This window comes from Miniopterus schreibersii (assembly GCF_964146895.1).
Source record: "Miniopterus schreibersii genome assembly, chromosome: 11".
NCBI lineage: Eukaryota > Metazoa > Chordata > Mammalia > Chiroptera > Miniopteridae > Miniopterus > Miniopterus schreibersii.
Genome location: NC_138111.1, coordinates 4246242 through 4272194, shown reverse-complemented (window position 1 = coordinate 4272194; position 25953 = coordinate 4246242). Strand labels below are relative to the sequence as shown.

Below are 25953 nucleotides of genomic sequence, written 5' to 3'. Positions count from 1 at the left end.
GAATGGTGATAGCTATGGGACAAACCTGGACTCCGTAAGGCAGAACCTGGCTCAGGTTGGATGGTTCTGGCAGTAAATGCCAAGGGGCTCAGGAAATGTGGTGGAAGCAGTCAGGGAGGCTCCCTGGAAGAAGTGGCATTGAGCTGGGTCTTAAGGATGGGGAAGGTCTGGATAAAGGAGGCACATCCAGACCCCTGCCTCAATTATTGACCTCTTGGGAGACCCCACTCCAGGTGTGCACAACCTGGAGGGAGCTTCAGGCCACCCCTTCCTTCCAGAGTCCTTCACACCTGACCACAAGCCCCTGATGGGGGAGGCGCCTGAGCTCCGAGGATTCTTCCTGGGCTGTGGCTTCAACAGTGCAGGTGAGTGTGAGCAGCAGCCCACCGGTGGTCTCTCCTTCGGTTCTCAGAGCTCCCCTAGGTGGGGTGAGGGGGCTGGCCCAGGAGCCCTGCACCCCCTGACGGGTGGAGACAGGAGAGGCCTGCAGGGACAGATGAGGTCCCGTTGGAAGGCATGCAGTGCCCAGGTGTGAGATCCCAGGCTTGGGGAGTGATGCTGCAGATGAAGATGGGAGAGGCACAGAATTGGGGTGAGTTCTGGGGATGGGTTGCAGACTTGTGACTCCACTCCTGGCAGGAATGATGCTGGGCGGCGGTTGTGGGCAGGAGCTGGCCCACTGGATCATCCACGGGCGCCCAGAGAAGGACATGTATGGCTATGACATCAGGCAAGTGCCCTGGGAAACTTGCAGGCAGGGCGTGGCTCCTCACCAGCCGCCCTAGGACCTGGCGTGGTGGGGTAAATAGCCAGGGCTATTTTGAAAGGAGCTTCCCTGAAATTCAGAGGGCTTCTTGGAGGAAGAGGTAGCAAGAGAAGAAAGGGAGGAAGGCTGCCAGGAGGGAGTGGTGCTGAGGGCTCCTGCGTTTGGCAGCTCCCCGGCCCTTTACAAGTTCCCAGGATCTCTAGTCCCAGTGTCTTGCCTGACCCGCTGGCCAGCTCCAGGATAGCAGTGGGATCAAGTCCTCCCACTTTGCAGATGGGGAGACTGAGGCCTGGGGAGCAGGAAGGACCGCACAAGTAGCCCGGGAGCGGGATGATCGTTATTAGCATGTGCGTAGTGGCTGGGAGCCAGGCAGCTGCACCGCTCACTCGCGCGGTGAGCGGAAGGAATCAGGCCGAGCAGTGTCATTCCGACCCGGGCAGGGGGGCACGTGCTGCTTGGTCTGTGTCGGTAAAACCCTCGCAACAGGCCTGCACTTGGAAATGCTAAGTAACCCTGAGCTGAGGCCAAGGGGCACTGATGTCAGAGCTGGGAGGCGTCCTGGTTGCCCTGCAAGTCGGGGCCAGTGACACAGGTGCTCCTAGACAGGTGGGAATTGGTGGACCCGGCTCTTGTCCCCAGGCAGCAGTCAGGCAACAGCTTGAAGGAGCCTCTGCATAGTCAGCCGGCTCTGCTGTTCCTGCTCCTGGCAGACGGCCCCCCCAGAGACCCCAGCTGCCGGTGAGGTGCAGGGGGTACAAGTTCAGGTCGGCAAGCCCCTGTTCATCGGCTCCCCTCGTCCCTTCCTGGCCTGGTGAAGACACTACACCCACTGGGGGGTGTCTGGTCCCCGCAGAGACAGGCTGACAGGCACTGAGATGCCCTGCTGGCCACCCCCTCCGTGGTGCCTGGCACAGCATGGTCTGCTCTGTGGCTGCGCCTACATGCTCTCCCAAGAGAGGAATGTTCCAGAATGAGAAATCTGTAAAGGGCTTCAGGGATGGACCAGTCCAAGCCCCTCTTGCTACAAATAGCAAAAAAGAGGCACCAATGGGAGAGGCAACTTGCCTGAAGTCACCTAGTGCTCCACCTACAGGGGCAGGGACCCAGCTTCCCACCCCAGGCCAGGCTGTCTGCTGTCCCCCGGCCTCCCTTGGGGTGAAGGCTTTGGCACTGGAATCAGACCCCCTGGGGCTCACACCTGCCTCACCGGATGGCCTTCCTGTACCATAGTGTCCATGCTGTCTGAGGCCCTGCCCAGCTGGGAACAGGTCTGGGCCTCCCTCCGCCAGCCACCTTCCCTGGCAGGAGCGTGCCAAGGGCTGGTTTGTGCCTGAGGAAGTGAGAGACTCCCCCTGAGCTCCCACCGGGATCCCCACTCTCAGAACGGTGGGGAAGGTCACATGTCCCATCCCAGGAGAGCAACATTGGTGTCTGGTGCCTGGGGACAAGTCTGACCAGGGAGAGGACAGATAGCCGAGGGTGGCCCTCCTGGCCCCCTCCGCCTGCCGCTCGGCCCCCCAAGCCTGCCACGCATTTCCAAGCTCTACACCCCGGCCCACTCTGCTGACGCCTCCGGAACGCTCCCGGACCCCGTGGCCAGCTCCATCACTGCCTCTCCAGCGGCGTGTTCTGGAAGCTTCTGGCAGCATGTAGCCCAGTTTGGGTGCAGGCTGGGTCCTCTGGTGTGGAATGAGTCAAACCACGCGCCCCACGCATGAGGCACCCCACCTGAGGCCCCTCCAGGAATGACAGAGGTCCTTGTGGGCGGCACTGCCCTCGGCCCGCGCTGGGAATAGCCCCTTAGACGGACAGCGGGTGCTGGTGGTGCCAGTAACAGTGATTCTCGTAACAGCTCCGCCCCGGCCCGGGTCAGAAAATCGTGCTCACAGACCAGCCCAAACTAAGAGTCCATCGGCCTGATGCGGTTCAGACAGGAGCCACTGGGGACAGAACCCACGAGGACAAGACGGGGAGGAGGTGGCCCTGGAGGAGAGAGATGCCAGCAGCGGAGAGGGAAGGGAGGGACAGATGAGGAGCTGGATGAGGGGGTCTGCAGGGCCCCTGACGCAGGCCGGCCAGGCGTCCAGCTCCAGCCCCCAGCTGTGCAGCCCCGCCGGGCAGCCGGGGCGGGTCCAAGGAGATCAGATGGGCCAGCTGGCCGCCGGGGGGCTCCAGCCGCTGTGCCCACAGAGGAGCTGGAGGAGGGGTCGTGTGTGGGGGGGTTACAGGTGAGGAGCCTGAGCTCACCAAGGTCTGGGGGCGCCTAAGGCCCCACAGCAAGAGAATGGAGAGCCAGGAGCTCCTCCTGATGCCCGAGCCACAGGCAGGACTCGGATGGAGGGAACGAGAATCCGGGTTTGCCCTGGGTCCCTGGTACTTGGCAGGCCCTTCCCTACCAGGCCCCCGTGGCCGTGACCGGCCCGTCCATCTGTGACAGGCGCTTTCACCACTCGCTCACCGACCACCGCCGCTGGATTCGCGAGCGCAGCCACGAGTCCTACGCCAAGAACTACTCTGTCGTCTTCCCTCACGACGAGCCCCTGGCAGGCCGCAACATGCGGAGGGACCCCCTGCACGAGGTACCTGCTCTGTGCTGGCCAGGTCACTCTCGGAAGTCCCGGGTATTGGGGAGACAGGGTGCATGTGGGGCCCCACCTGCGGGGCAGCTGGTGAGAGGCGGCTCGTTCAGTCCCAGGTACTTGCTAACAGAAGGCGCTCAGAGCACGCACCTGGGCATCTTTTCTGGCCCCTGGCCCCTGGCAGCAGGGGCTTCTGCGAGGCAGGTGCATGGCAGGTGTGTGTGGTCCCATGTCAGGTGGGCGCAGCCAGACGGCGGCACGCTCCTGCGTGTGGAGCTGGCTCCATGCCTGCCCTCCCTGCCGAGTCGCTGGAGTCCCTGCTGTCACACCTAGGAGTGGGGTTGCTGGGCCACCATAACAAAATACCTCAGACGGGGGCCTGAGCAGCAGGAATTCATTCCCCAAGGTCGGGAGGCTGGGAGGCCCAGGTCAAGGTGCCAGCCAACGGGCTCCTCCTGGCTTTTGGACCGCCACCTCCTCTCTTGTCTGCTCCTGGTGGACAGAGACAGAGGTGTGTCCCTGGAAGGATCAGGGCCTCACCCTTCACACCTCATTTCACCCCAATTCCTTCCTCAGAGGCCCCATCTCCAAATACAGTCACACTGGGGTTGGGGCTTCCATGTAGGAGTTTGCAGGTCAGGAAATCGGTCCATAGCTGAAGGTAATTCTCCAGGATGGGGATTTTTTGGGGAGGGGAATGCTGGGGGAGCTCTGGTGTGGGAGCCTGGGCTTGTGTCCTGGCTCTGGGTGCGAGGACCTCTTTGCCCTCTGCGCCCTCGGGTGTAAAGAGGCAGATTCATTTGCTGTCTGCCTTGCATGGGGGTGTCTGACCCCGTGTGAAAGGTGCTGGCCCTCCCCCACCCCAGGAGCTCCTTGCACGAGGCTGCGTGTTCCAGGAGCGGCACGGCTGGGAGCGGCCAGGATGGTTTAACCCTGGAGGCACAGCCCCGGTGAGTAGCCCCCCATGTCTTCTCTCACCTCGACACCTGCCCAAGGTGACTGCAGTCCTGCTGTGGTTACTACAAGTGGAGCCTGACTCTCTGTGGGGCGCTGAGCCCCGTCAATCTGCCCGTGATTTTGGGGCACTTCCTCTGCAGATGCCCCAACAGGTGTCACTCACCACCCACAGGGGCCAGGCTTCCTGCTCCACGTGGGGCCTGGGGACGCTGGTGCTCCACAGCGAGGAGACAGCACACGTGATGCTCCCCAGTTTGCAGGAGAAATTAGAGCATCTTCTCATAATTTTGTTCACATATTTTTGGCAATTGCAACTGTTAGTTTATGTGAGTGGGAGGGTTTAGCGGAAGATTTTGCATTCTGTATTAGTTGTAAGCTGGGATTTCACAGCATCCTGGCCTCGGGGTGCCCTCCTGGGGGCTCCCAACCCCTGGCCCAGTGCCTCCAGGGACCCAGGCCCTCAGACAGGAGTCAGACCATCCGTTTGTGAGCCCCTGGGGCCAATCCTCAGAGGCAGCCGATGCGATGCTTTAAGCCTATCAGGGGGGAGTATTTTATCCTGATTGGAACAAATTAAAATCCCTTTCCTGTTGCTATATTTTGCCAGTCCCCTTCCAGCACAACCCATCTTCCATCTCCATAGCAACCCATGTCCCAAAGAGTGTTCCAGGCCATTGCCAGGCGAGCAGGGAGCCAGAGCTCCCTAACAGCCTCTGCTTGGGTCTCAGAGTCTCACTGGGCACCATCCCTTCCCCTGTGGGCCTGTGGGGACCCATATTCCCCACACAGGAGCCCAGAGCCTCCCTCGGTGCAAACCACCGGATGAAGGTCATGCTCTGCCGGGTACTCACCTGTGACCTGGGACAAGTTTTAATGTCTCTGTGCCTTGGTTTCCTCATCTGTAGAAAGGATCTTCCTCCTTAAGAGAGAAGGCACTTTGAGCAGGGCTTGGTCCCAGATCTCCATGGCAACAGCCTCAGGAGCAGTGCTGGGCCATCCCACTCCTTCACCCCCATCCCCGGGCCGTCCCCCACTGCCTCGGCGCTGAGTTAAACGCCCTGACAGTGGCCCTGAGGTCCTAGTCGATCGGCTCCTACCTCCCTATCTCTCTGCACCTTGATTTCACCAATTTCTTCTCCATCCCCCTGGGGGCCCCTACTGACTCAAAGACCCCCCACCAGCAGCACAGTGGTTAAGGTGTCGTTTGTGCAACTGTGTATGGGGGGCCTGAACCCACTGCCACCCCCCTGCTTGTATCCACAACACACCCCGCCAGAGGGAAACTCGGACAGGGTGGGGCCAGATCTGTCTTGTGTGTCTGTCCTTGTGGGACCAGCCCAGTGCCTGCCAGGCCATATCTGTGTAGGGCGGGAAGGAGGGGAGGGACCAGGGATGACCATGCCTTTGTCTCCCAGGTTCTCCAATATGACTACTACGGGGCTTATGGGAACCAGGCACACGAGGGCTACACCTACAACCGGCTGCTGGGGGATGAATACACCTTCGACTTCCCGCCCCACCACGAGGTGGTAAGTAGCTGTGTCCCCTCCCCTCCCCCATCCCTGATGTAAGAGACAGTGGGCTTCCTGTAGGTCCATCCCCCGCCCCTGGCCCTGCAGAGCTCCTGCCCAGGCTCTCAGCTCCGTCCTATCCCCTTTTGGGGCTGACTCAGTTTCCAGGAGGGACCAAGTGACGCTTCCCCTCCCACACTGCTCCTTCTGCCTGCACCAAGACTGCCGGCAGTCAGGCCCGAGCTCAGTGTTACTGCTCAAGGCTGCGGGCCTGGGTCTGGCTGTGCGGCCTCAGGCCAGGGGCTTCACCTCTCTGAGCCTCTGTCTAGAACTGAGAGCTGTTGTGGGGGCTGAGTGATGACCTTCTCCTTCTGGGGCCAGCGCAGTGGGCCCTCCGCAGAGTAAACCCTCGAGGGGACACGCAGAGCAGACCGAGCTGGGGAGGGTCCATGGTCTGGGGCCTGCTTGCTGGCCTCTCCCTCCACAAGTGGGCGGGTGAGGCTGGCCAGACAGGGCACCTGGTGGCTCACTGCTCCTCTCCCCAGTGCCTGGCTCCCCACGCCTGTGGGGTGGAGGAGACAAGGTCCTGGGGCCTGGGCTTTCCCCTGACATCTGCACCACACAGGGACGTTCCCATGGGCAGCGTTTACAGGAACAGTGCCAGCTCCTCTGTAATTTTGTAAAGCGATCGCCAAGTAGAACATGGCTGTGCCCCGCTACACGGGTCTGAGTGAAGAGGCAGGGTGACGTCTCCTCAGGCATCTGAGCAGCAGTGGAGCCAAGGCCTGAGCCTGGGGGTCCCCAGAGCCCAGGGAGGCCTGGGAAGCATTTTTGAGAGGCTCTCTCGCAGTGCCTGAGGGTCAGGCCGCACAGCCAGCTTCCTGGGCCTGAGACCTGTGTGGACACACGGGGCCCCTCAATCAGAAGCACCCTGGGCTGGGTGTAGTGCTCCGTGGTTGCACCTTGAAACTCTTCATATTTATGAACAAAGACCCACACTTTCATTTTGCACCAGGCCTCACAATTCTGCAGCCATCCTGAAGGGAAGGAGCATTACTCCCATGATTCTCCCAAAGCTGGCTTCAGTGGGGGGGGGGGGGGTCCCGTTAAAGGCCTTGGAGGAGGCCTTCTGAAGTGGAGTGGGTGGCACGTGCATCTGAAGCTCAGGGTCCTGGACGGCATCCTGGGGAGTGACTGGGGCTCTGTCTGGCGCCTCTGCACCTGCAGCTCCTAAGGCTTGCGGATGCTCTGCCTGTGAGGACGTGGGAGCTCGCAGGGGATGCCAACTTGGCTTCCCGCTGCATCCAGCCCACAGACGCGCCCAGACTTGTTCTCAGCGTTGGCAGCTTCCCGAGCCTGGGTAGACGCGAGTCAGCCCAGGAAGCTGCTTCAGATTTTGGTTGAGGCCCAGCAACATAAGCAGAGGTGCCCGTGGTGGTAGGAGCTCCCCAAAGGGTGGCATGTCTGCAGGGGGTGGAGCCCCAGCGTCCAGGGCACAGGCGTGTGCAGACCCAGGCTGCTGAACAATCCGGAGAGAAGCCTGATCCACCGCGTTGGCCACTTTTCCTAGTATTAATCCTCCCACTGGCCACTCACCCTGATCCACCCACATGGCACCCCTTTCTGCAGAGCTGGGAAGATGCAGGGTCGCCTCCCAGGACTGACGCACTGCCAGGCAGACCTGGCCGAATGGATGGCTCTGCCTTTTCCAACTGTCTAACCCCAGACGCGTCATCTCCCCTCCCCTCTGGCACCTGAGTGTGAGGCTGCACACAGTAGTCACTGTAGGGGCTGGCAGATGACACAGGCTCCTGGCACCCACTAAGCGCTCAGTAGGTGGGAGCTTTGCTGTTATAATTTTTTCCAGTGATAACAGTGAGGTTGGTCCATCAGCGGGGTTTTGTGCACACACTTTATCAGACTGAGGAATTTCCCTTCTGTTCCTGGCTTACCTGGAGCTTTTGTCATGAACGGGCGTCAGATTTTGTCAAACACGTCTTCTGCATCTACTGAGATGGTTATGTGGCTTTTGTCCTTTGTTCTATTAATATGGTGCATGACCTCAATTGACTTTATGTCAGCCAAGCTCCCGTTCCTGGGATAAGTCCTACTCCCGGTGCGTGACCCCTTTTCTACGTTGTCGGGTTGGGTTTGCTCCTGTCGTCGCCGGTGTTTGCGCTCAAGGTCGTGAGGTACATGGGTCTGCAGCTTCCTTATGACGCCTTTGGCTTTGGCATCAGGGGTAATGCTGGCCTCATGGGAGTAGTGGGGAGCGTTCCCCGCTCTTTTCATTTTTTGAAAGAGTTGCGAAGCATTGGTATTAATTCTTCTTTGAACGTTTGGTAAAATTCACCAAGGAAGCCACCCCGGCCTGGGCTTTTCTTTGTGCGGCGTTTTAAAGGACGAATTCAATCTTTTGTCGTTGTCGTTGTAGATCTGCTCCGATTTTCTGTTTCTACATCAGTCAGCTTCAGCAATGTGTGTCGTTCTAGGAGCTGGTCCCTTCCATGTCTAATTCTGTTGGCGGGCGGTGGCCCCGGGTCGCTCGCCACACTCTCTGCATCCCCATGAGTGGCGCCCAAGGCCGCCCTTTCCCTCCCGAGCCTGGCACTTCACTTCTTCCTTCGTTGCCTGTCTAGCTAACGGTTTGCCAGTTTCGTCGCTCTTTTCAAAGAACAACTTTGACCGACTTTCTCTCCTTTCCTGCCCTCTCATTTATTTGCTTTGCAACCTTGGCCGTTCCTCCGTCCCGCTTGCTTTGGGCTTAGCTTGCTCTTCTTTCCCGGTTTCTCCGAGCGGCGGGAGGCTCCTGCTTTGCGGGCTCCCCTAGGCTCCTGCTTTGCGGGCTCCCCTAGGCTCCTGCTTTGCGGGCTCCCCTAGGCTCCTGCTTTGCGGGCTCCCCTAGGCTCCTGCTTTGCGGGCTCCCCTAGGCTCCTGCTTTGCGGGCTCCCCTAGGCTCCTGCTTTGCGGGCTCCCCTAGTACCCGCGCGACAGGCACAGAGCCCCCGCGAGCACGGCCTCGGCCCAGCCCGTCACTTTTCATGCGTCTCGGGTTCATTGTCACTCAGCTCAGTGTTTTCCAAGTCCCCTCGCTGTTTTTCTTGATCTGTCGGTGATTTAGGAGCATGCTGTGCTGTTCAATTTCTCTTATCTGAGAACTTTCCAATATCCTTCTGCTCGATTTCCCATGAAATCCCCTTGTGGCCCAAGGATGTACTTCGTATGGTTGTAATCCTTCTAAAAGCACTGGGTCCGGGCTTACGGCTTATGGTCTACCCTGGGAGTGTTCCCTGGGCCGAGAGGAACGGCACGGTGTTTCTGAGCTGGAGGGGGTGGAGGGGAGGCTCCGAGCCGGGGGCAGCGCTCCTGAGGGGGAGGCGCGTCCCAGAGCCCCCGACACCCGCCCCCTGGACCTTTCAGATCAAGCGGGAGTGTCTGGCCTGCAGAGGGGCCGCGGCTGTGTTCGACATGTCCTACTTCGGCAAGTTCTACCTGGTGGGCTTGGATGCGAGGAAGGCTGCCGACTGGCTGTTCTCTGCTGATGTCAGCCGACCCCCAGGTATGAGGCGCGGGGCGGGTCATGCTCCTGTCACTCTTCAGTGCTGGGCAGAACGCCATGGGCACAGCTCGGGGCACTGGGGTGAGGTGGCAGCTCACCCTCTCACCTCTGAGCTCCTCCAGCACTTAATGACCTTGTCTTTACATGATCACATCTTCCAGGACCCTATTTCCAAATAAAGTCATGTTCACAGATACTGGGGATGAAGACTTCAACACACCTTTTTGGGGACACGATTTGACCCGTAGCACTATCGATCCAGCCGACCACCCAACCCACCTACCCACTTACACTGCACCTGCACTCGCCTCCTTCATTGCTCCCATGAATCCACCCACCCAGTCACCCTGCCCCCCACTGACCTGCCCCCCTCCCCTCACCCCACCGCTTCTCCATCCATCTACCCCCTTCATCCATTCCCCTTCCACCCACCTGCCCTCCGCCCTCCCATCCATCCACCCCTCATGCATCCACCCTGCATCCCCTCCATCTACCTCTCCCTACCCCCATCCATCCACCCCTCACCCGTGCACCCCCCCACCTCCCATCCGTTCTCTCATCCCCCAGCTTCCATCATATACCCACTTATTCTACAGACATTCACGGAGCCCCTGCCACCTGGCACAATGCTCGGAGCACCCAAGTGAGCGAGATGTGAATCCTGGTGGGTGGGGTGGGGTGGGGGACATCAATGTCGAGATATTTCAAGAAGGAAGAAGCTTCCTTCCTGATTCTCCCGCAGGGATGACAGGGCTAGGTGACCTGCCCCCCCCCCCTCGGCCACCCTCGCAGTTGTGGTGGCTCACTGAGCGAGAGCCTTTCCAGGGCACCCTGCCACGCGGTCCTCCAGCCTCGCGTGCCCTGCCCTGTGCTGAGCGCGCACGTGCTCCGGGCTGGCACAGACAGGTCTTCCTCTGCGCAGGCTCCACAGTGTACACCTGCATGCTGAACCCACGGGGGGGCACCGAGAGCGACCTGACCGTCAGCCGCCTGGCCCCCGGCTCCGACGCCTCCCCGCTCGCCCCTGCCTTTGAAGGTAAGAGGTGCCCCTGAGGGCTCCTACACCTTCCCTGATCAGGAACCTCTGAAAAGTGGCGAAGGCCTCAGATTCTCCCAGAAAAGTACTCCCTTGGCATGTGCAGTCCCCGGGGGGGTGGGGTGTGTCCCATACCTGGCCCCCCCCCCCCCCAGGGATGGTCCCATGTTTTGTCCTGTGTGCAGTGGGAATCCAGGGCCCTGGGGAAGGTCACTGTGCTCTGGTTGTCAGTCACTTTCAAGGAAAGAGCATTTGTTTTCTCACCCCTGGGTTCTCAGGCCACCCTCACCGCCCCCCCTCCCTGCCTCACCACCCCACAATCCAGCTCTGACTCTGCTGCTTCCCTTCCAGGGGACGGTTTCTACCTGGCCGTGGGCGGGGCTGTGGCCCAGCACAACTGGTCCCACATTACCACGGTGCTGCAGGACCAGCAGTTCCGGTGCCAGCTCATTGACAGCTCAGAGGACCTGGGCATGATCAGCATCCAGGGCCCTGCCAGGTGAGGAGAGGGCGGGGTGCACCTGGGGACCTGACTCTAGTCCCTCCAACTGGGACCCGGGGCAGAAGCCCTTACTGGCCCAGAAGGGAATATTCTGTTTGGCTAAGCGATCTGGGGAAGCTAGAGATACCCCGCAGGGTAAATCATTTCAAAGTATTAAAATCAGACAAACCCTTAAGGTGATAATCAGACTGACCTTACAGAGAGTCAGTACGTGAGGGTTCAGGGGTCATGAAAGGGCCTGAGAGGTGTCTCTGGGCCATTGATACCATCTCAGATTTACGTACACCTTCTGGCAGTGGGCAGAGCCAGGCCCAGGCTCTACCTGCTACCTGGGCTGAGAATACTGCCCTGCTCTGAGAAGTCACCTGCCCCTTTCTAAACACTCCCTAAACACCTCTGGCGAGGGTATACGGCGGATCACTCTCTCATTCATTTATTCTCTAAGTATTTATAGAATGTTCCCACCCTTGAAGCCCGGAAGGCCCTCGGGCAGGAGAGTCTTAGGCAGAGGCGCACCTGAGCAGGTGTGCACTTTGGAAAGGTCCCTCTGGCTGGGCTTCGGAGGAGGAACCCCGGGGCTGGGGGACAAGGGGGCACGCACATCGTGTTAAAAGCCACCAGCCGGCGCCTGCGATTTGGCAGCTCTGTGCCAACGTCTCCTCCCCAGCTGGTCTTGACTGCCCGGCCTCCCGCCCAGTCCAAGTCCTAGCTGCCCTCGTGGGCACTGCTCGGGGGCACATGGCAGACGCACAGTGCGTGCTTGCTGAACAATCAGAGAAACTCTGAGTAGGTGTGTACTTGAGCTGTCAAGTGTTTGAATTTGGGCTGCCCGTGGAGACCCAGGTCTATAACAGGGGCATTTGGGCAAAGCCTGGCGGGAATGACTAAGGGCAGGGGCAGGGGAAGTGGGTGGGAGGGGGGAGGGTGCAGGAGGAGTGAACTAAGTAAGGCCAGGAGGGAGGCGAGGGGGCAAGGTGTCCAGGAAGGGAAGGTGTTCATGGACACAGGGAGGTCTCGGCAGGCACAAGCGTGAGAGTCAGAATGCTGGGCACCGTGGGGTAGGGGTGGTGAGGAGGGCCCCAGCCCTCGGGAGCTCACACACTAGCCTCCTGCGGGATGGAGGTGGCATTAGATGCTTATCTGGTGTTGGATAGATGACTATCCCGGGCCTTGGTTCACCCGGCTGAGGAAGGAGCACCTTGAGAGCGGGTGTGTGGGTCTGGTTTCCACCAGGGTCTGCTGCTCTTTCCTCGCTAGTGCCGAGGGTGGCTTTCCTAGCTGACTGGTGTATATTCATGTTGGTGTGCTTTCATTAATACCATGTCCTCTGGGTCTGCACCATGAGGACAGGGACTTGTCCTGCTCGCTGCTCTGTCCCCAGTGTCCTCCCAGCACAGAGTAAGGACACAGGAGTGCCCAGCAAGTGTTTGTTGATTGACTGACTGACCAACTTTGTTCTCACTCACAGCCGGGCCATTCTCCAGGAGGTGCTTGATGCAGACCTGAGCAATGAGGCCTTCCCTTTCTCCACCCATAAGCTGGTGAAAGCTGCCGGGCACCTGGTAGGTACCAGCTGGGCAGCCATGTACTGAAAGGATGCAAACCTAGGGCTGGGACTTGGGAACATCCAGTGTCCTTGGGCAACTCTGTTTACCTCCCAGGGCGTTGGTCCTCACTGTGAATTAGGGACCACGGCTGCCCACCAGCTGTCAGGACCTCCAAGGGGTGATGGGTCTAAGCTGGCCATCAACCGAGCTCCACCAGGTGCCTGGCACCCTGGGGCTCAGTCCCAAGCTTCTGCCAAGAAGGCAGCCTCGGCCTTGCCACCTGCACAGCTGCGCATGGTGTCCCCTTCCTCGGAGGTGCAGGGAAACCCTCCCAAGTCAGGGTGACGTGTTTTTCCTCTGCCTCCTTGGAACAGCAGGGCTGAAAGAGCTGAGCATTTGTGTTCTGGCAGGTCTCTGTGCCCTCTGTGTGCCCCCCCCCCCACCGGCATAGCAGTTGTGGGAGGAGGCAGGGCTGCTCGGAGGAGCACTGCCGGCCTGAGGAGCACCCCTACCCGCCAGCTCAGACAGCCCGGGACCCAGGACCCGAAGCTTCTGAGACTGTGGACGATGTCAGGGCTCCGTCAGAACTGGCTTCCTCAGAGGCCCTGGGGCCAGGGTCCTGGTCCAGCTCTGGGTCAGCCCGCCCCTTTCCTGGGCCTCCGTGTCCTTGTTGGAAATTAGATACTGTGATCTCCACTCTGAGTTCTCGAGGCCAAGGGGAGGAACAGGCAATGAAAGTAACATCAGCCACTGTTAGCTTCAGGCCACTGTACCAGGCACTGTTCTAGGCACTTCGACTCGAGATTCCCCCACTGACCCTCATGACAGTGTGCGAGGTTCGTCTCAGTCTTCTCAGCCACGGTGCTACTGACATCTTGGGACAGATGTTCTGTGTTGGGGGCCGTCCTGGGCATCCCAGGCCTCCAGCCACTTGATGCCAGGAGCTCCTCCAGTTGTGATGACCAAAAATGAGCGAGTGTCCCCAGGGGACAGAATTGCCTGTGGGTAGCCACTGCTGTAGGATTACCCACAAGCAGGGGTGGCAGTCATGTGGGCAGCAGTCATGGCCAGGTCCACGTTACCCTAGAGGACAGATGTTCCCTCCAATTGAGCTCAGAGAGGTTGGGTGGGCCGCCCAAGGCCGCCCAGCCAATAAAACATGAAGAGCTCACAAATACGTGTCCAAAAAGCAGATGTGACTGTCAGGACGGCTTGGGCGGACAGACAGACAGCCCTTTTCTCATCTTATGTGTTCATCTGGGGGTTTGGGCTGAGAGAGTGCGAGGGAACGTTGATCGGGAGCCATCCTGGCCGGCAGAGGGTCTGGAGGTCGGACCGAGTCTGTGTCCTGTTAGCAAATAAACAGCATTGCGATGACATCGGCAAGGAGGCTGCCAGGGAGCCTGAGATAAAGGCAGCTCTGCAAGCGGGGCCCAGGCGGCCATGCTCCGCTCCCGCCCTCTCTCCGGGGGCTGTGCTGGGGAACAGGAAGCTGGGGGGGGGGGTCTGTCTAGCTTGCTTCCTGCCTCCTTGGTGCAAAGCTGCCTGCTGGGACCAGAGAGGGTGGGCACCTTGAGAGAGCGACACAGCTTGACTTGAGGTCCTGGTGGCACCCAGCCTGTCCCGTCGCAGCTCACGGGGTCCGTGTAGCCTCCAGCCGTGTCTGGGGGGGCACTGGTTTGAGAAGCGGGCAGGGGAGCTGTGAGGCTTGGATTCGCTCAGCCTGCGTGTGGCTCGGGGCTGGGGAGAGGACCAGGTGGGAGCACGCCCCGCTCGGCCAGGGGCTCCGGTGAGGCACCTGGAACTTGGTCTCGGGCTGTGGGTCCAGCTGCCTCCCCGGGCCTGGCCCTGCTGTCCGGCTGCTCCGTGGCCTGCAGGGCTGCAGAGCGGGGCTGGTGGCAGCAGAGGCCAGACTTCAAGATGAATCTCTCCCCCGGGTAACAGGCGGGCAGACACGGGTGGGGGCGCAGGGGGTGCCGGGGGACTCGGGGAGGGGGAGGGGGGCTAGGGTGTGGGAGCCCCTCCTCACTGTACCCTCCAGAGCTGGCTTCCTGGCTTTGTCAGAAAGGATTTTACTGCTGTATAAACGCGTGCGCACCCCTCTGTTTCCAACCAAACTGCAGCCTGGGGCCCGGGTGCGACCTCACTCCACAGCGCCCCTTCAGGCGTGACCCTTGGCCTCCCTGAGCCTTCCCTTTGCTGACCGGGCAGGGGACGGGGGTCCTGAAGCAGATGCCAGGAGAAGCTGGCGTGAAGCTCGCCTGCCCAGCTGGGCATCACCATGTCACTGAAAATCTCAGGAGCATTTGCCAAATGAGGACAAGTACAGGAAGCCCTGACTCAGAGAGACAGACAGACGGACAGAGAGACAGAGAGAGAGAGACAGGGAGAGACACAGAGGGAGAGAGATAGAGAGAGGCAGGCTCCGGGGGCTTCCTTCCCTCTCTAACCTCTGACTGAATTTTAACCCGGAGGCAGGACCCGCCTGCGTACACACCTGAGTCCATGGCTTCATTCTCTTGCAACATTGCAGCCGATTTCTTGTTCTTTTAAATATTTCCTGAGACCCACGCTGAACGCCACGCCATCCTCCCTCGGCTCTGCAGGCACCTGTGCTTGGCCATGGACGTCGGGGCCATTTCTTGTCCTGGGAAGAGCCCTGTGACGAGCATCCCTCGACAGCGCCCCTTCTACAACTCTGATTATCGCCCTGAGACAGATTCCTCAGCACAGGGACCCAGAGACAGTCATTGCGGGTCATCCGCAGTGGGTTTGGTGTCGTCCGTCTCCTCCCCAGGGCTGTCCTGGGCCTTTGGCGGAGGGAGGGGACAAAAGCAGAGACCTTTGCTGTGCTCCTGGCCTGCAGAGACTGGCACCGTCCGCTCATACTCGGCCAGTCTGGGTTGTCCATGAGTTCTAGTGTTTTATTCTAAACAGAAGGTTCTATTGCCAATGCTGAGCTTTCTCCCCGGCCCCCTCCCAGCCTGGCTCTGGACTTAATGCCCACATGTCAGCTGGGAGCCTGCCAGGTGCCGGCTCTGGGGTGGCAGCTGCAGCCCTGCCCTCCAGGAGCTCACACTCTAGTTGAGGTTGGGGGTCGGGAAGAAACCTGCAGCCACAGCCCAGCCTGCACTGGAGAGTAGCCTGGGTGGGACCAGTGGCCACTCTGCAAGGAGCTGGCATGGAAATGAGGAGGGTCCCAGGAACATGTTCAAGGAGGGTGAGTCACGTCTTGGCAAGAAGAACACAGATGGTGGAGAGACCTGGTGACTTGGGCCTCTGGGCTCGGGGATGAAGGGCACCTATGCCATGAGGGAGCCTCTGCCCTAAGACTCCCCCTGGGGGACAGTTGGCAAGCCAAGGACCCAAAGCAGCTGGCCCACACTCCTGCACAGCACCCCACCCCACTGCCTCCTCCAATGTTCCACCCCTTTTCCCACGGACTCCCCCACCCACTGCCTCCTGGCCCTTTGGCAGGACTAGAGGACCAGGTTCTCCAGGGTAGCCGACAGAGACTTCTCCGTCCCCACGACCTTGGCCAGAAGCTCATCCCGAGGGCCAAGGGCCTGGGGTGGGGTGGGGGTGCGGGGCTGACTTACTCCTTAGGAAGACTAGCTGAACCTCAGGACACACAGGTTCAATGTCATCAGGGCGGGTGGCTTGTCCTGTGGGGCCACTGATGTGCTTCAGGAGGGAGCTGGGTCAGCACAGAATCCACAAGCTCAGGGGAAAAGTCCCCCCAGTGCTCAATAGAGCTGGAAGCCGGCAGGCCTGGCTTCCAGTCCCACCCCAGCCTTCTTTGGGGCCGCCTCTCTGGGCCTCAGTTTCCCCATCTGTAGCACTGAGGCTAGACAATGTCTGAAAGCCTTTCTGGGCTGCCCCACAAGTCTGTGCAGACATCCCGAATTCCCCTGGATCCAGGGGGATTTCATATTCTCCTAAATAAGATCTTGTCTTGGCTTCCACGCAGGTTGGCGCCCTATCCCTCAATGTGAAGACACGCTGGGGCCGGAGTGCGGGGCTGGGCCAAGTATTTATGGGAGATAGTTGGGTTCCGGCCAAGCAGATGCGGTGGAGGAATGTGTGGGCCTGTGTAGTTGGCAAGGCCTCCTGGTCGCAGTGTGCGGACCAGTGAGGCCCAAGCCCAGAACTGCAGCTCTGGCCCAAGGTGGGTGGGCAGGGCCCTGCCGCTGCCCACCGGGACCCACCCTCACAGCAGTGGGGCAGGTGGGTGACCCTGGCTGAGAGGTGTCACTGTTTTGCAATAAATCTTGCTGCTTGGCTCAGCCCTGGGCTTCCTGGATCCTACATTCCTAAAGGGAGAACGGGGGGCGGGGGGATGCTGTTCCCTCAGCAGCCAAATGACCAGATGTCCGTGCTTCCCACATGTTGGCCTCAAGGCCATCGAGGTTCCCGGTGGGAAACACTCTCCTGGTGTGGTCACCGAGGCAGAGGCAGACGTGGTGTTCCCCGACAGGGCCCCCTCTACGGAGCAGCAGGCGCTGGGCTGGAAGCTCAGCATGAGACATGGCGATAAAGCGATTTTCTCCTGAAAATTAATTTCAGGTCAAAAGGAAATTGAATTTCTTTTCCTGATGGTGTGAAGTGCTTGCTGTGGATTCAATTACTCCAGGGTGGAAGGTTCTCCCATCTTCTACAGACAATCACCTCCATGGAGGCTGCCTTTGCCAGTTGGGTTTTAGCCACAGTCGCTTTGCACACCCTGTGCAAATTCGCCGGGGCCCCCGGAGATGGGGGCACCATAAGCCAAGGCACCTGCAGCCACTACTCAAGGTGTCTGATAGGCAGTGGTGTCTTCTTGAGTGTAAGGACAGGGTGTGGTTGGAGCGAGGTTGGCGGTGCTGAGGGACCCTGGGGTGTGTACGTCTGAGGTTCCAGACCGTCCTCCAGGAGAACCTGTCCTTCCCCTTCCCCTGCAGGGAGTGCGGGATGCCCGGCTCGGCAGCCCGGTGCTCTCTGTGGGCCCAGAGCTTCCATTAGCAGCTTGAAACTGGCTCCAGGCAGCCAGGAAGGTGCTCTTTCCTCTGAGGAGCATCCCGGGCATGGTCTGTGGCCTACCCAGCATTCCAAAGGCTGGGAGAGGAACCCCAAAGGTTGGCAGTTTCCATGGAGCTTATGAGATCCTCAGAGAAGGTCAAGTTTGTGAAATGTGGTTTGAGCATCATGCCTTTTATTTATTCTTATTCTTGGAAAATTGGTTTTCATCACCACCACCACCACCATCACCTCCTTCATCACCACATCACCACCACCACCAACACCACGGCCACCACCATCACCACACATTAGCCTTCTGGACCAGACCACTAGGAGAGATTGCACACCCTATAGCAGAATGTTTTTAGAATCAAGGATGTCTTTGGAGCTTTCAGAGGGTTTTAAAAAATGAAGATTCTCTGAACATACCACCAACTTGCTTCTTTCTTCTCCTGTGGGTTTGGAGCCCGGGCCTCGCAGAGGGCCGCACATGCTCTGGTTCCTGCCCATCTCCTGCCTCTGGGCTTCTGGGACCCTCATTATTTAAGGGGTGAATGAGCTTGGTGGATGCGCCTGCTGTGTCAGTGGTGCTGTTACACAACCAAATGCCCTGGAAACTTGTGAAACTGCCATGGGCTAATGTGATCTGAAAAGTTTGGACATGCCGGCCTGCATCTGTGGGCTCATCTGCGTGAGCCCTCCTGCAGAATTTATGCAGAAAGGAGCACTCCGGGCTTGTCCTGATGGCGCACATTCTCAGAGCATCCGTGGGAGCCATGTGGCCTCCCCAGCCCTGGGCACCTGCACGGCCTTTGATCCACGCTAAGGCAGAGACCCAGCACCTCCTTGGACTCGAGTCATCTCCAAGGAGAGCTGGCAGGTGGGAAATTCATTGATACACCAAGCATGGAATCAAGCCCCCCAAATCTACATTTTACTGAAACCTGAGCATATCTCCTCCCACCCCAAAATGTTTGAGTGGGTCAGTGTAGGGCACTGTATGGTCCTGTGACTGGGTCTACTTCCTCTCTCCCTCAAAAAAGGACAAGTTACAGTCCCTCTGGGCTGTAGATGCCTGGCCATGGAGAAAATAGTGCTTCGTTTTGTTTTTATCACCTTAACCATCTTAAAGCATATGGTTTAAAGAGTTAAGCACATTCACGTTGCAACAGATCACACATTTTTCATCCTGCTAACCTGAGACTCTAGGTTCATTGAACAGCTCTCATCCCCTCCCCCAGCTCCTAATAGCCACCATTCTACTTTCTGTCTCTATGAATTTGACTGCTTTAGATACCTCATATAAGTGGAATCATACAGAATATGTCTTTTTGCAACTGGCTTATTTCAGCATAATATCTTCAAGGTTTGTCCATGTTGTAGCTGGTGTCAGAAGTTCTTTCCTTTTAATGACTGAGTAATATTCCAGCACGTGTATGTGTCACACTTCGTTTATCTATTTTTCTGTTGATGGGCACTGGGGTTGCTTCCCCCTCTTGGCTGTTGTGCATTGTGCTGCTGTGAACATGGATGGGTTTGCAAATATCAATTTGAGATCTTGCCTTCAGTTCTTTTGGATATACACCCAGAAGCAGAATTGCTGGACATATGGTAGCTCTATTTTTAATTTTTCAAAGAACCACCATCCTGTTTTCCCTAGCAGTTGCACCATTTTACATTCCAGTTGTGCCCAAGGGTTCCAATTTCTCCACATCCTCACCAACACTGGTTATTTTCTGGGTTGTTGTTACTTTTTCTTAATAGTAGCCATCCTAATGGGGATGAGGTCATATCTCACTGTGGTTTTGATTTACATTTCTCTAATGATTAGTGATATTGACCACCTTTTCATGTGCTTATCGGCCATTTGTACGTCATTTTTGAAGGTATCTATTCAAGTCCTTTACTCATTTCTTAATCAGATTATTTGTTTTGTTGTTGATGAGTTGTAGAAGTTCTTTATATATTCTGGATATTAAGCCCATATTGAGTATATGATTTGCAAATATTTTCTCCCATTCTGCACTTTGCCTTTTCACTGTTGATTGTATCCTTTGATGCACAGAGGTTTTCACATTTGATGTAGTCCCACTAGAATATTTTTGTTTTTGTTGGCTATGCCTTTGGTGTCGTCATATCTAAGAAATCATCACCAGGTGCAGTGTCATAAAGCTTTCCCCCTATGTTTTCTTCTAAGAGTTTTACAGTTCTAGGACTGACATTTAGGTCTTCAATCCATTTTGAGTTAATATACATATATGGTGTGAGATGAGAGTCCAACTTCATTCTTTTGCATGTAGGCATTCAGTTTTCCAATACCCTTTGTTGAAGAGCCTGTCCTTTCTCTATTGTGTGGTCTTGGCACCCTTGTTGAAGATCACATGACCATGTACCTGAGGGTTTATTTCTGGGCTTTGTTTTCTATTCCATTGGCTTATTTGTCTGACTTTATGCCAATACTGCACTGTTTTGATTATAGTAGCTTTGTAGAAAGCTTGAAATCAGGAAGTTGAGTCCTCCAACCTGTTCTTTCTCAAGATTGTTTTGGCTATTTGAGGTCCCTTGTGATTCTATATGAATTTTAGGATGTGTTTTTTTATTTCTGCAAAAAATGCTATTGGGATTTTTGATAGGGATTTTATTAAATCTATAGGTTGCTTTGAGTAGTATTGATATTAAGTCTTCCAATCCATGAACATGGGATGCCTTTCCATTTATTTGTATCTTCTCTCATTTTTTTTCACCAAAGTTTTGTACAAGTTTTCAGTGTATAAGTCTTTCACCTCCATGGTTGGGTTTATTCTTAAGTATTTTATTCTTTTTGATGCTATTGTAAATGGGTCATTAATTTCCTTTTTGAATTGTTCTTTGTTAGGGTGTAGAAATGCAACTGATTTTTGTGTGTTGATTTTATATCCCTCAACCTTGCTGAATTCGTTTATTGGTTCCAACAGTATTTGGGGGAGTCTTTAGGGTGAGAAAAGGGTTTAAGCAAAACCTGGTAAGTCCTCCCTAGATGACCTTCCACAATTCTGTGATTCCACCCACTGCCTGAGGTTCCCATAAGAGTGCAAAAGTTTCCTTGGGACTTGCTTTTAAAGTCCATCCAAGCCAGCATATACTGGCAGGTGGCTGTGTACCAGCCAATGGTTTCCCAAGAAGTTGGTGCTCATGATCACTGGCCCGCTCCCTTTTATCAGATGGAGGCATTAAGGCCCGGAGAGGCCAACCCAGAGCCCATGTTCCAGATGCCCTCACACTTGGCTGTTTCCCCACCTCCACTGCTTCAGAGGAGAAAAATGAGGGATGTCTTGAGAATCAGTGATTCTGTGGACTTAGAAAGGCACTTGGAATTCCCCAAACCATCCCTCACTTTTCTGGGGAGCAGAGGTCCGTTGGGTCCTGTCTATTTCCTTCATTCAGGAAGCATTTATTATTCATCCCCTCTGTGGGGAGTCAGACGCAGCAACCCCCCACCTCGCTGGCCTCTGGGAGCTGGGAAAGGGCTTCAACCCACCTACGGATTCCCATGAAGCCCAAGTGCCCAACCCTGTCACTTTGCTGGGGACGTGTGTGTCAGACTTGCATCCTCGATCCTGGAACTGTTAGTGGGTGAATTTTAAAGGGATTTTTCTGTTTCACAACGAGCTTGGCTTTGCGCCTGAGGCTCCTTGGTAGGCTGTCTAAAATTGGAACCTCGTTGACAAGGCAATCTTTGTTGGGGCCTATAGCTTGCACCAGAGAGGCAAGAAAATGTCAACAGTACATTTTCTGTGTCAATTTTGAGTTTTTCGAGAGGCTGGGGCAAATGGCAACTCAGAGCAAATGTGTGCTATTTCCAAGCTTTGGGACTCCAGCCCTTGGCTGCAGCATGGTTAGAGAGTCGAGTATATAAGGAACCCATTCTGCAGTTGGGAGTGTGGCCTCCACTCTCCTGTGCAGATATTATCTTGGTGGGAGCTGCCCCTGGTGGCCTTTCAGCTCAGAGCAGCGGTGGGGTAAGTTCCTCGCTCTTTGTGACCTCTGTGACTGGCTGTGCTCTCCATGTCCCAGGGCTGAGTGCTCAGGCCTTACCTTGAGGACACTGTGGCTTCAGCATTTGCCTGAAGGCCTGGAAGTAGACACCAGTTGCTGGGTATCTAAATGACATGTAGCCAAACCCAGTGTGCAGGATAAGACACATGCTACCGGACGGGCGTTACCCCATGCTGGTGGTGGCCTCCTTGTAGCTGCTTGCCTGGTACACAGGTGTGAGGGACACACATGCCCAGAGACCAGCTGTCCCTGCCACAGCTGCTTGTGCTCAGGACAGACATTGGGTCCTAAATCCAATGACAAGTATCCTGATAAGAGACAAAGATGAGACAAATGCAGAGGAGAGGACTTGTGACAATGGAGGAAGAGATTGGGGTAATGCAACCACAAGCCAAGGGGCACCCGGAGGCTGGGGAGGCAGGGACAAATCCACACAGAGCCTCTGGAGGTAGCGTGCCTGGCTGACACCTTGATTTTGGACTTCAAGCCCCAGAACAGAAAGGGAATACATTTCTATTGTTTTAAGTCACAGAGTTTGGGGTCATTTGTTATGGTGACCCCAGGACACTCACACGGTTACTTAGAAGGAGAGCTGAGGCCTGGGAACTGCGTGTCCACTTTCTCCTGCTTGCCACACTGACCCTCCTTAAACATTTTTAGAGTGCTCCTGGAAGTTGCCTCAGGAGACCCCACATTTTGGTGGTGGGCCAGCCTGGGCTCAGGGCCAGCTGATAATAATGGTGACAATGGAACTGTCCACCCGCGAGTGGCAGCGGGGCCTCAATCACAGTTGTCTGACCCCAGCCTTGTGTGAGCTGTGACTGTCCCCCCAGGTCCGGGCCATGAGGCTGTCCTTCGTGGGGGAGCTGGGCTGGGAGCTGCACATCCCAAGGCCATCCTGCGTGCCCGTGTACCAGGCCGTGATGGCAGCAGGGGCCAAGCACGGCCTTGTGAACGCAGGCTACCGGGCCATTGACTCCCTGAGCATCGAGAAAGGTGAGTGCAGGTCCACCTGGTGCTGGTGGGCGGCCAGAGCCCTGCTGGCGGGCAGAGAAGCTGTCCCGCTCCTGCCCCGTGACACTCCCCCCGCCAACTGCCCATGACCCAGGTGTTCCATCAGCCTGGGGACGGTGCTGGGACCTCTGAGAACCACCCTTGCCCAGTGCTGTGGAGATGGGGCGGGGGGTGGGTTGGGGCAGGCTGGGTTTGGATTCGGTGCCTAGTTTCCTGAGTATGCCAGGCCCCTTCTCAAGCCCTCTCCCAAGTGTCTTAGCCAGTGGTGCGAAGGCTGGAAGGCCAGTGGTGTCTGGTCCAGGGGCACTGAGCCGTGGTCCCCCCTCCACACAGGCTACCGGCACTGGCATGCAGACCTGCGGTCAGACGACAGCCCCCTGGAGGCGGGCTTGGCCTTCACCTGCAAGCTTAAGTCCACCATCCCCTTCCTGGGGCGCAAGGCCCTGGAGCAGCAGCGGGCCGAGGGCCTCCGCAGACGCCTGGTGTGCTTCACTGTGGACGAGTGAGTGTCCCCTGCTCCTAGGTCCATTCAGGACGGGGTCAGCAGGGGCATGGACATGAGCACAGGGCACGCCTTCCACCAAGGCAAATTTTCAAAGAGAAAGGTCCTGCCACGCCTTGGGAGGGTGACCCTGCCTTGAGCCAGCTTCCTCGTCACCGTGCTCGGACCTCCCACTGTGTTCCAGTTCAGTCTTCCCCACATCTCTCCAGGATGGAGCTACCATCCCCACTTGCATATGGGGTCCCATGGTGTCAAGGGATGGGTGACTCGTGCCAGCACATAGCAGAAGTGTGGAGAGCCCCTGCCCCTCTGCTCTCCCTTGAGGGGTGGCTTTGAGCATGTTGCTCAGTTACGTCCCCGGGAGCTGGGCCCACTCTGTCCCTGGAGTTGGGCACCTGGATTCCACTTGGATGGAGTCACTTTGCAGTGACAGTTCGTGCTGGCGTCAGAGCAGCAGCAGTCTCCAGGAGGGCGAGGCTCCCACTTTATTGATTTGGGGCTGACAGCCAGCGCTACTTCTCCCAGAATTCCAGGGCCTTCAGAAGAAGTGTCAGACTGATGCGGGGCGGAGGCGGGGGTGAGCGGAGCTGTGCTTTGTCATAGTCCTGTGGCGTCTCCCTGTCCCTGACAGGCTGTCTCTGCATGACTGCTTGTCCGTCGCCCCGGGAGCAGCTTAGCTGTGTTTGGGGCACAGAGAGGGGAGGGGTCTGCAGCCTGTGGTCCGTCCTCAGGAGAGACTGGGCCAGGACATGGCCTGTGCACTCACAGAGAACACCTGCCCTCTGCGCTGGGCCCTGGGCAAGGCAGGGGCCTCCTGAGCCCATCCCCACATGGGGAGGTGGCAGAGAGCGTGCAGGACCCGGCGGCACCACACTTACAGAGCCTCCTTCCGTCGCACCTTGCCCACCGGCCAGGCGGGGCCGAGGCCGCTTCCCTCTGGCCGCGGGGCAGGAGGCGCCCGACCTGTCCGGGTTCCCCCGCTCAGTGCGGGGGCACCGCACTCCAGTCTGCTCCCCCTCCCCTGCCAGGTGTGTCCTCGGGGAGGGGGCTCTGCGGTCCCAGCTCTCTCTGTGCTCTTCCAGAAAAGTGCCCATGTTCGGCCTGGAGGCCATCTGGAGGAACGGCCAGGTGGTGGGCCACGTGCGCAGGGCTGAGTTTGGGTTTGCCATTGACAAGACCCTTGCCTACGGCTACATCCGGGATCCCAGCGGAGGGCCGGTAAGTCCTGTCCCTTGGCCCTGCCGAAAGAGCCCAGGGGGCGTATTAGTAGGGACCACATGCCACTCTGGGTGGGCCACTGCTTTAGGAGTCTGAAGGCACCAGCAGCCTGTGCTGCCTGCCTGAAGGCTCCAGGGGCACGTGGAGCTTTGAGCCCCACCGTGCACATCACTGATCAGCAGCCTGGCCTGGAAGTCGCCTCACTCCTGACACTGCTGTCACATAAAAAGCCTTGTTGGTTTTTCACTTTTTTCACCTAAGTTTCCAGGAGAGAGGGGTCCCCTAATGCCCAGAACAGAACCCCCCAGATATCCTCCATGGGGCCCGGACCCAGGTGTAATTGCTGCCAGAACTTGCTCTGCTGGACCCAGAGGCTCAGGTCCTGGGCAGGGACATGGGGACACAGAACCTACCTGCTCAGACAGTTCCTTGGTTCAGAGAAGGGCCCTTGGCACAGTGATTGGAAGTGAGGCTGAGATCCTGCTAAGAGAAGCAGGCAGGTGTGGGTCCGGCACCCATCAAGAAGTAACAAGTGACAACGTCTCCTCCTCCTCTGCTCCTAGGTCTCCCTGGACTTCGTGAAGAGTGGGGACTACAGCCTGGAGAGAATGGGGGTGACCTACCCTGCCCGGGCTCACCTGAAATCTCCCTTTGACCCTGACAACAAGAGAGTGAAGGGGATCTACTGATGGGGCCCATGGGGCAGGCCTCGGCTGCTCAGGAGGCCAGAGACCTGCCCCATCCATGACTCCCGCGGGGCCTGCACCACCCTGGGCCCTGCGACCTGGACCCGGGCCAGAACTTGGGTCCTCCCTACCCTCAGTCCAGGCCTGTTAACCCCCAACAGATATAGATAGGGAGGGTGGAAAGAAGACCCCTAGGGCCCAGCCTGTGGTCACTGATCCAAAGGTGGTCTCCAGTCCACCCCATTCCCCCCAAACAGACCGGTAGTGTCTTGGGCTCTGGGTCCGTGACAAGCTTCCTAGAAGGTGCTTAGTCAGCCTGGATGAGCCCAGCGTACAAGAGGGAGGCAAAGAGGCCCCATCTGCTATTCTGAGCCTTGGAGATTTTCAAGGTGCCTCCGGAATCAGGGACAGAGCAGGATTGATTAGTAATGTCTGCCTCAGGCACAGTATTAAGGCAGGGCTCACACGTGTAGGCTAGAACTGTCCCTGTGACCAAGGCCACTTGGCAGGATGGTCTGTTACCCAGATCCCAGGAGAGGTGGAAATCTGGAAGGAAAGCTCCTCCTGCCTTGACCTATTAGTTTATCCCTTGGATCCTCCTGAGAGTTTCCAGCTGTGAAATCTGGGAGCAGGGAGCAGGGGGTGAGAGGGGCTTTGGATCAGTGCCGCCCCTCACCCATGCAGAAATGCCATCTCCTGCTTCAGTTTCCCCTGGAGCCCCTTGGAGACTATATCTCAGTAAGAACCTGACAGAATCCTCCTGCCTGGGTGGCCTTTGTCCTTGCTGTGCCCTTGTCTCTCTTCTCTTCCGGACCCTGGGGAAAGGACCTTGCACAAGGACTTAAAAAGGGAGGGGTGCCCTGCTCCCCTTTGCTGGGCATCTGCCATGTGACCATGCCTCCCAGCCTGGGATGGGTGTCTGGTCGCCCCACCCACACGCCCAAGTCCCACCCCCTTCGCCTCGCCCCCCAGCCAGATTTCATTGCCCACTGGGCACCCCAGAGGCCAGGCAGCCTTAACAAAGCTGCACTACATGCCATGCC

General features: G+C 57.6%; 1 protein-coding gene across 1 annotated transcript in view; it reads left to right on the top strand.

Annotated features, from left to right (window-relative positions):
- The window catches only part of SARDH (sarcosine dehydrogenase), a 38245-nt gene extending 12571 nt beyond the window's left edge, over window positions 1-25674 (top strand). The window contains exons 9-21 of the mRNA XM_081151567.1: window positions 279-365; window positions 640-730; window positions 3204-3345; window positions 4212-4295; window positions 5718-5831; window positions 9234-9372; window positions 10295-10408; window positions 10760-10907; window positions 12379-12472; window positions 22324-22486; window positions 22838-23006; window positions 24089-24224; window positions 24788-25674. Coding sequence (XP_081007693.1) covers window positions 279-365; window positions 640-730; window positions 3204-3345; window positions 4212-4295; window positions 5718-5831; window positions 9234-9372; window positions 10295-10408; window positions 10760-10907; window positions 12379-12472; window positions 22324-22486; window positions 22838-23006; window positions 24089-24224; window positions 24788-24913 — 1607 coding nt within the window. The 3' untranslated portion in view covers window positions 24914-25674. The remainder of the gene's footprint in view (window positions 1-278; window positions 366-639; window positions 731-3203; window positions 3346-4211; window positions 4296-5717; window positions 5832-9233; window positions 9373-10294; window positions 10409-10759; window positions 10908-12378; window positions 12473-22323; window positions 22487-22837; window positions 23007-24088; window positions 24225-24787) is intronic.
- The last annotated feature ends 279 nt before the right edge of the window (window positions 25675-25953 follow it).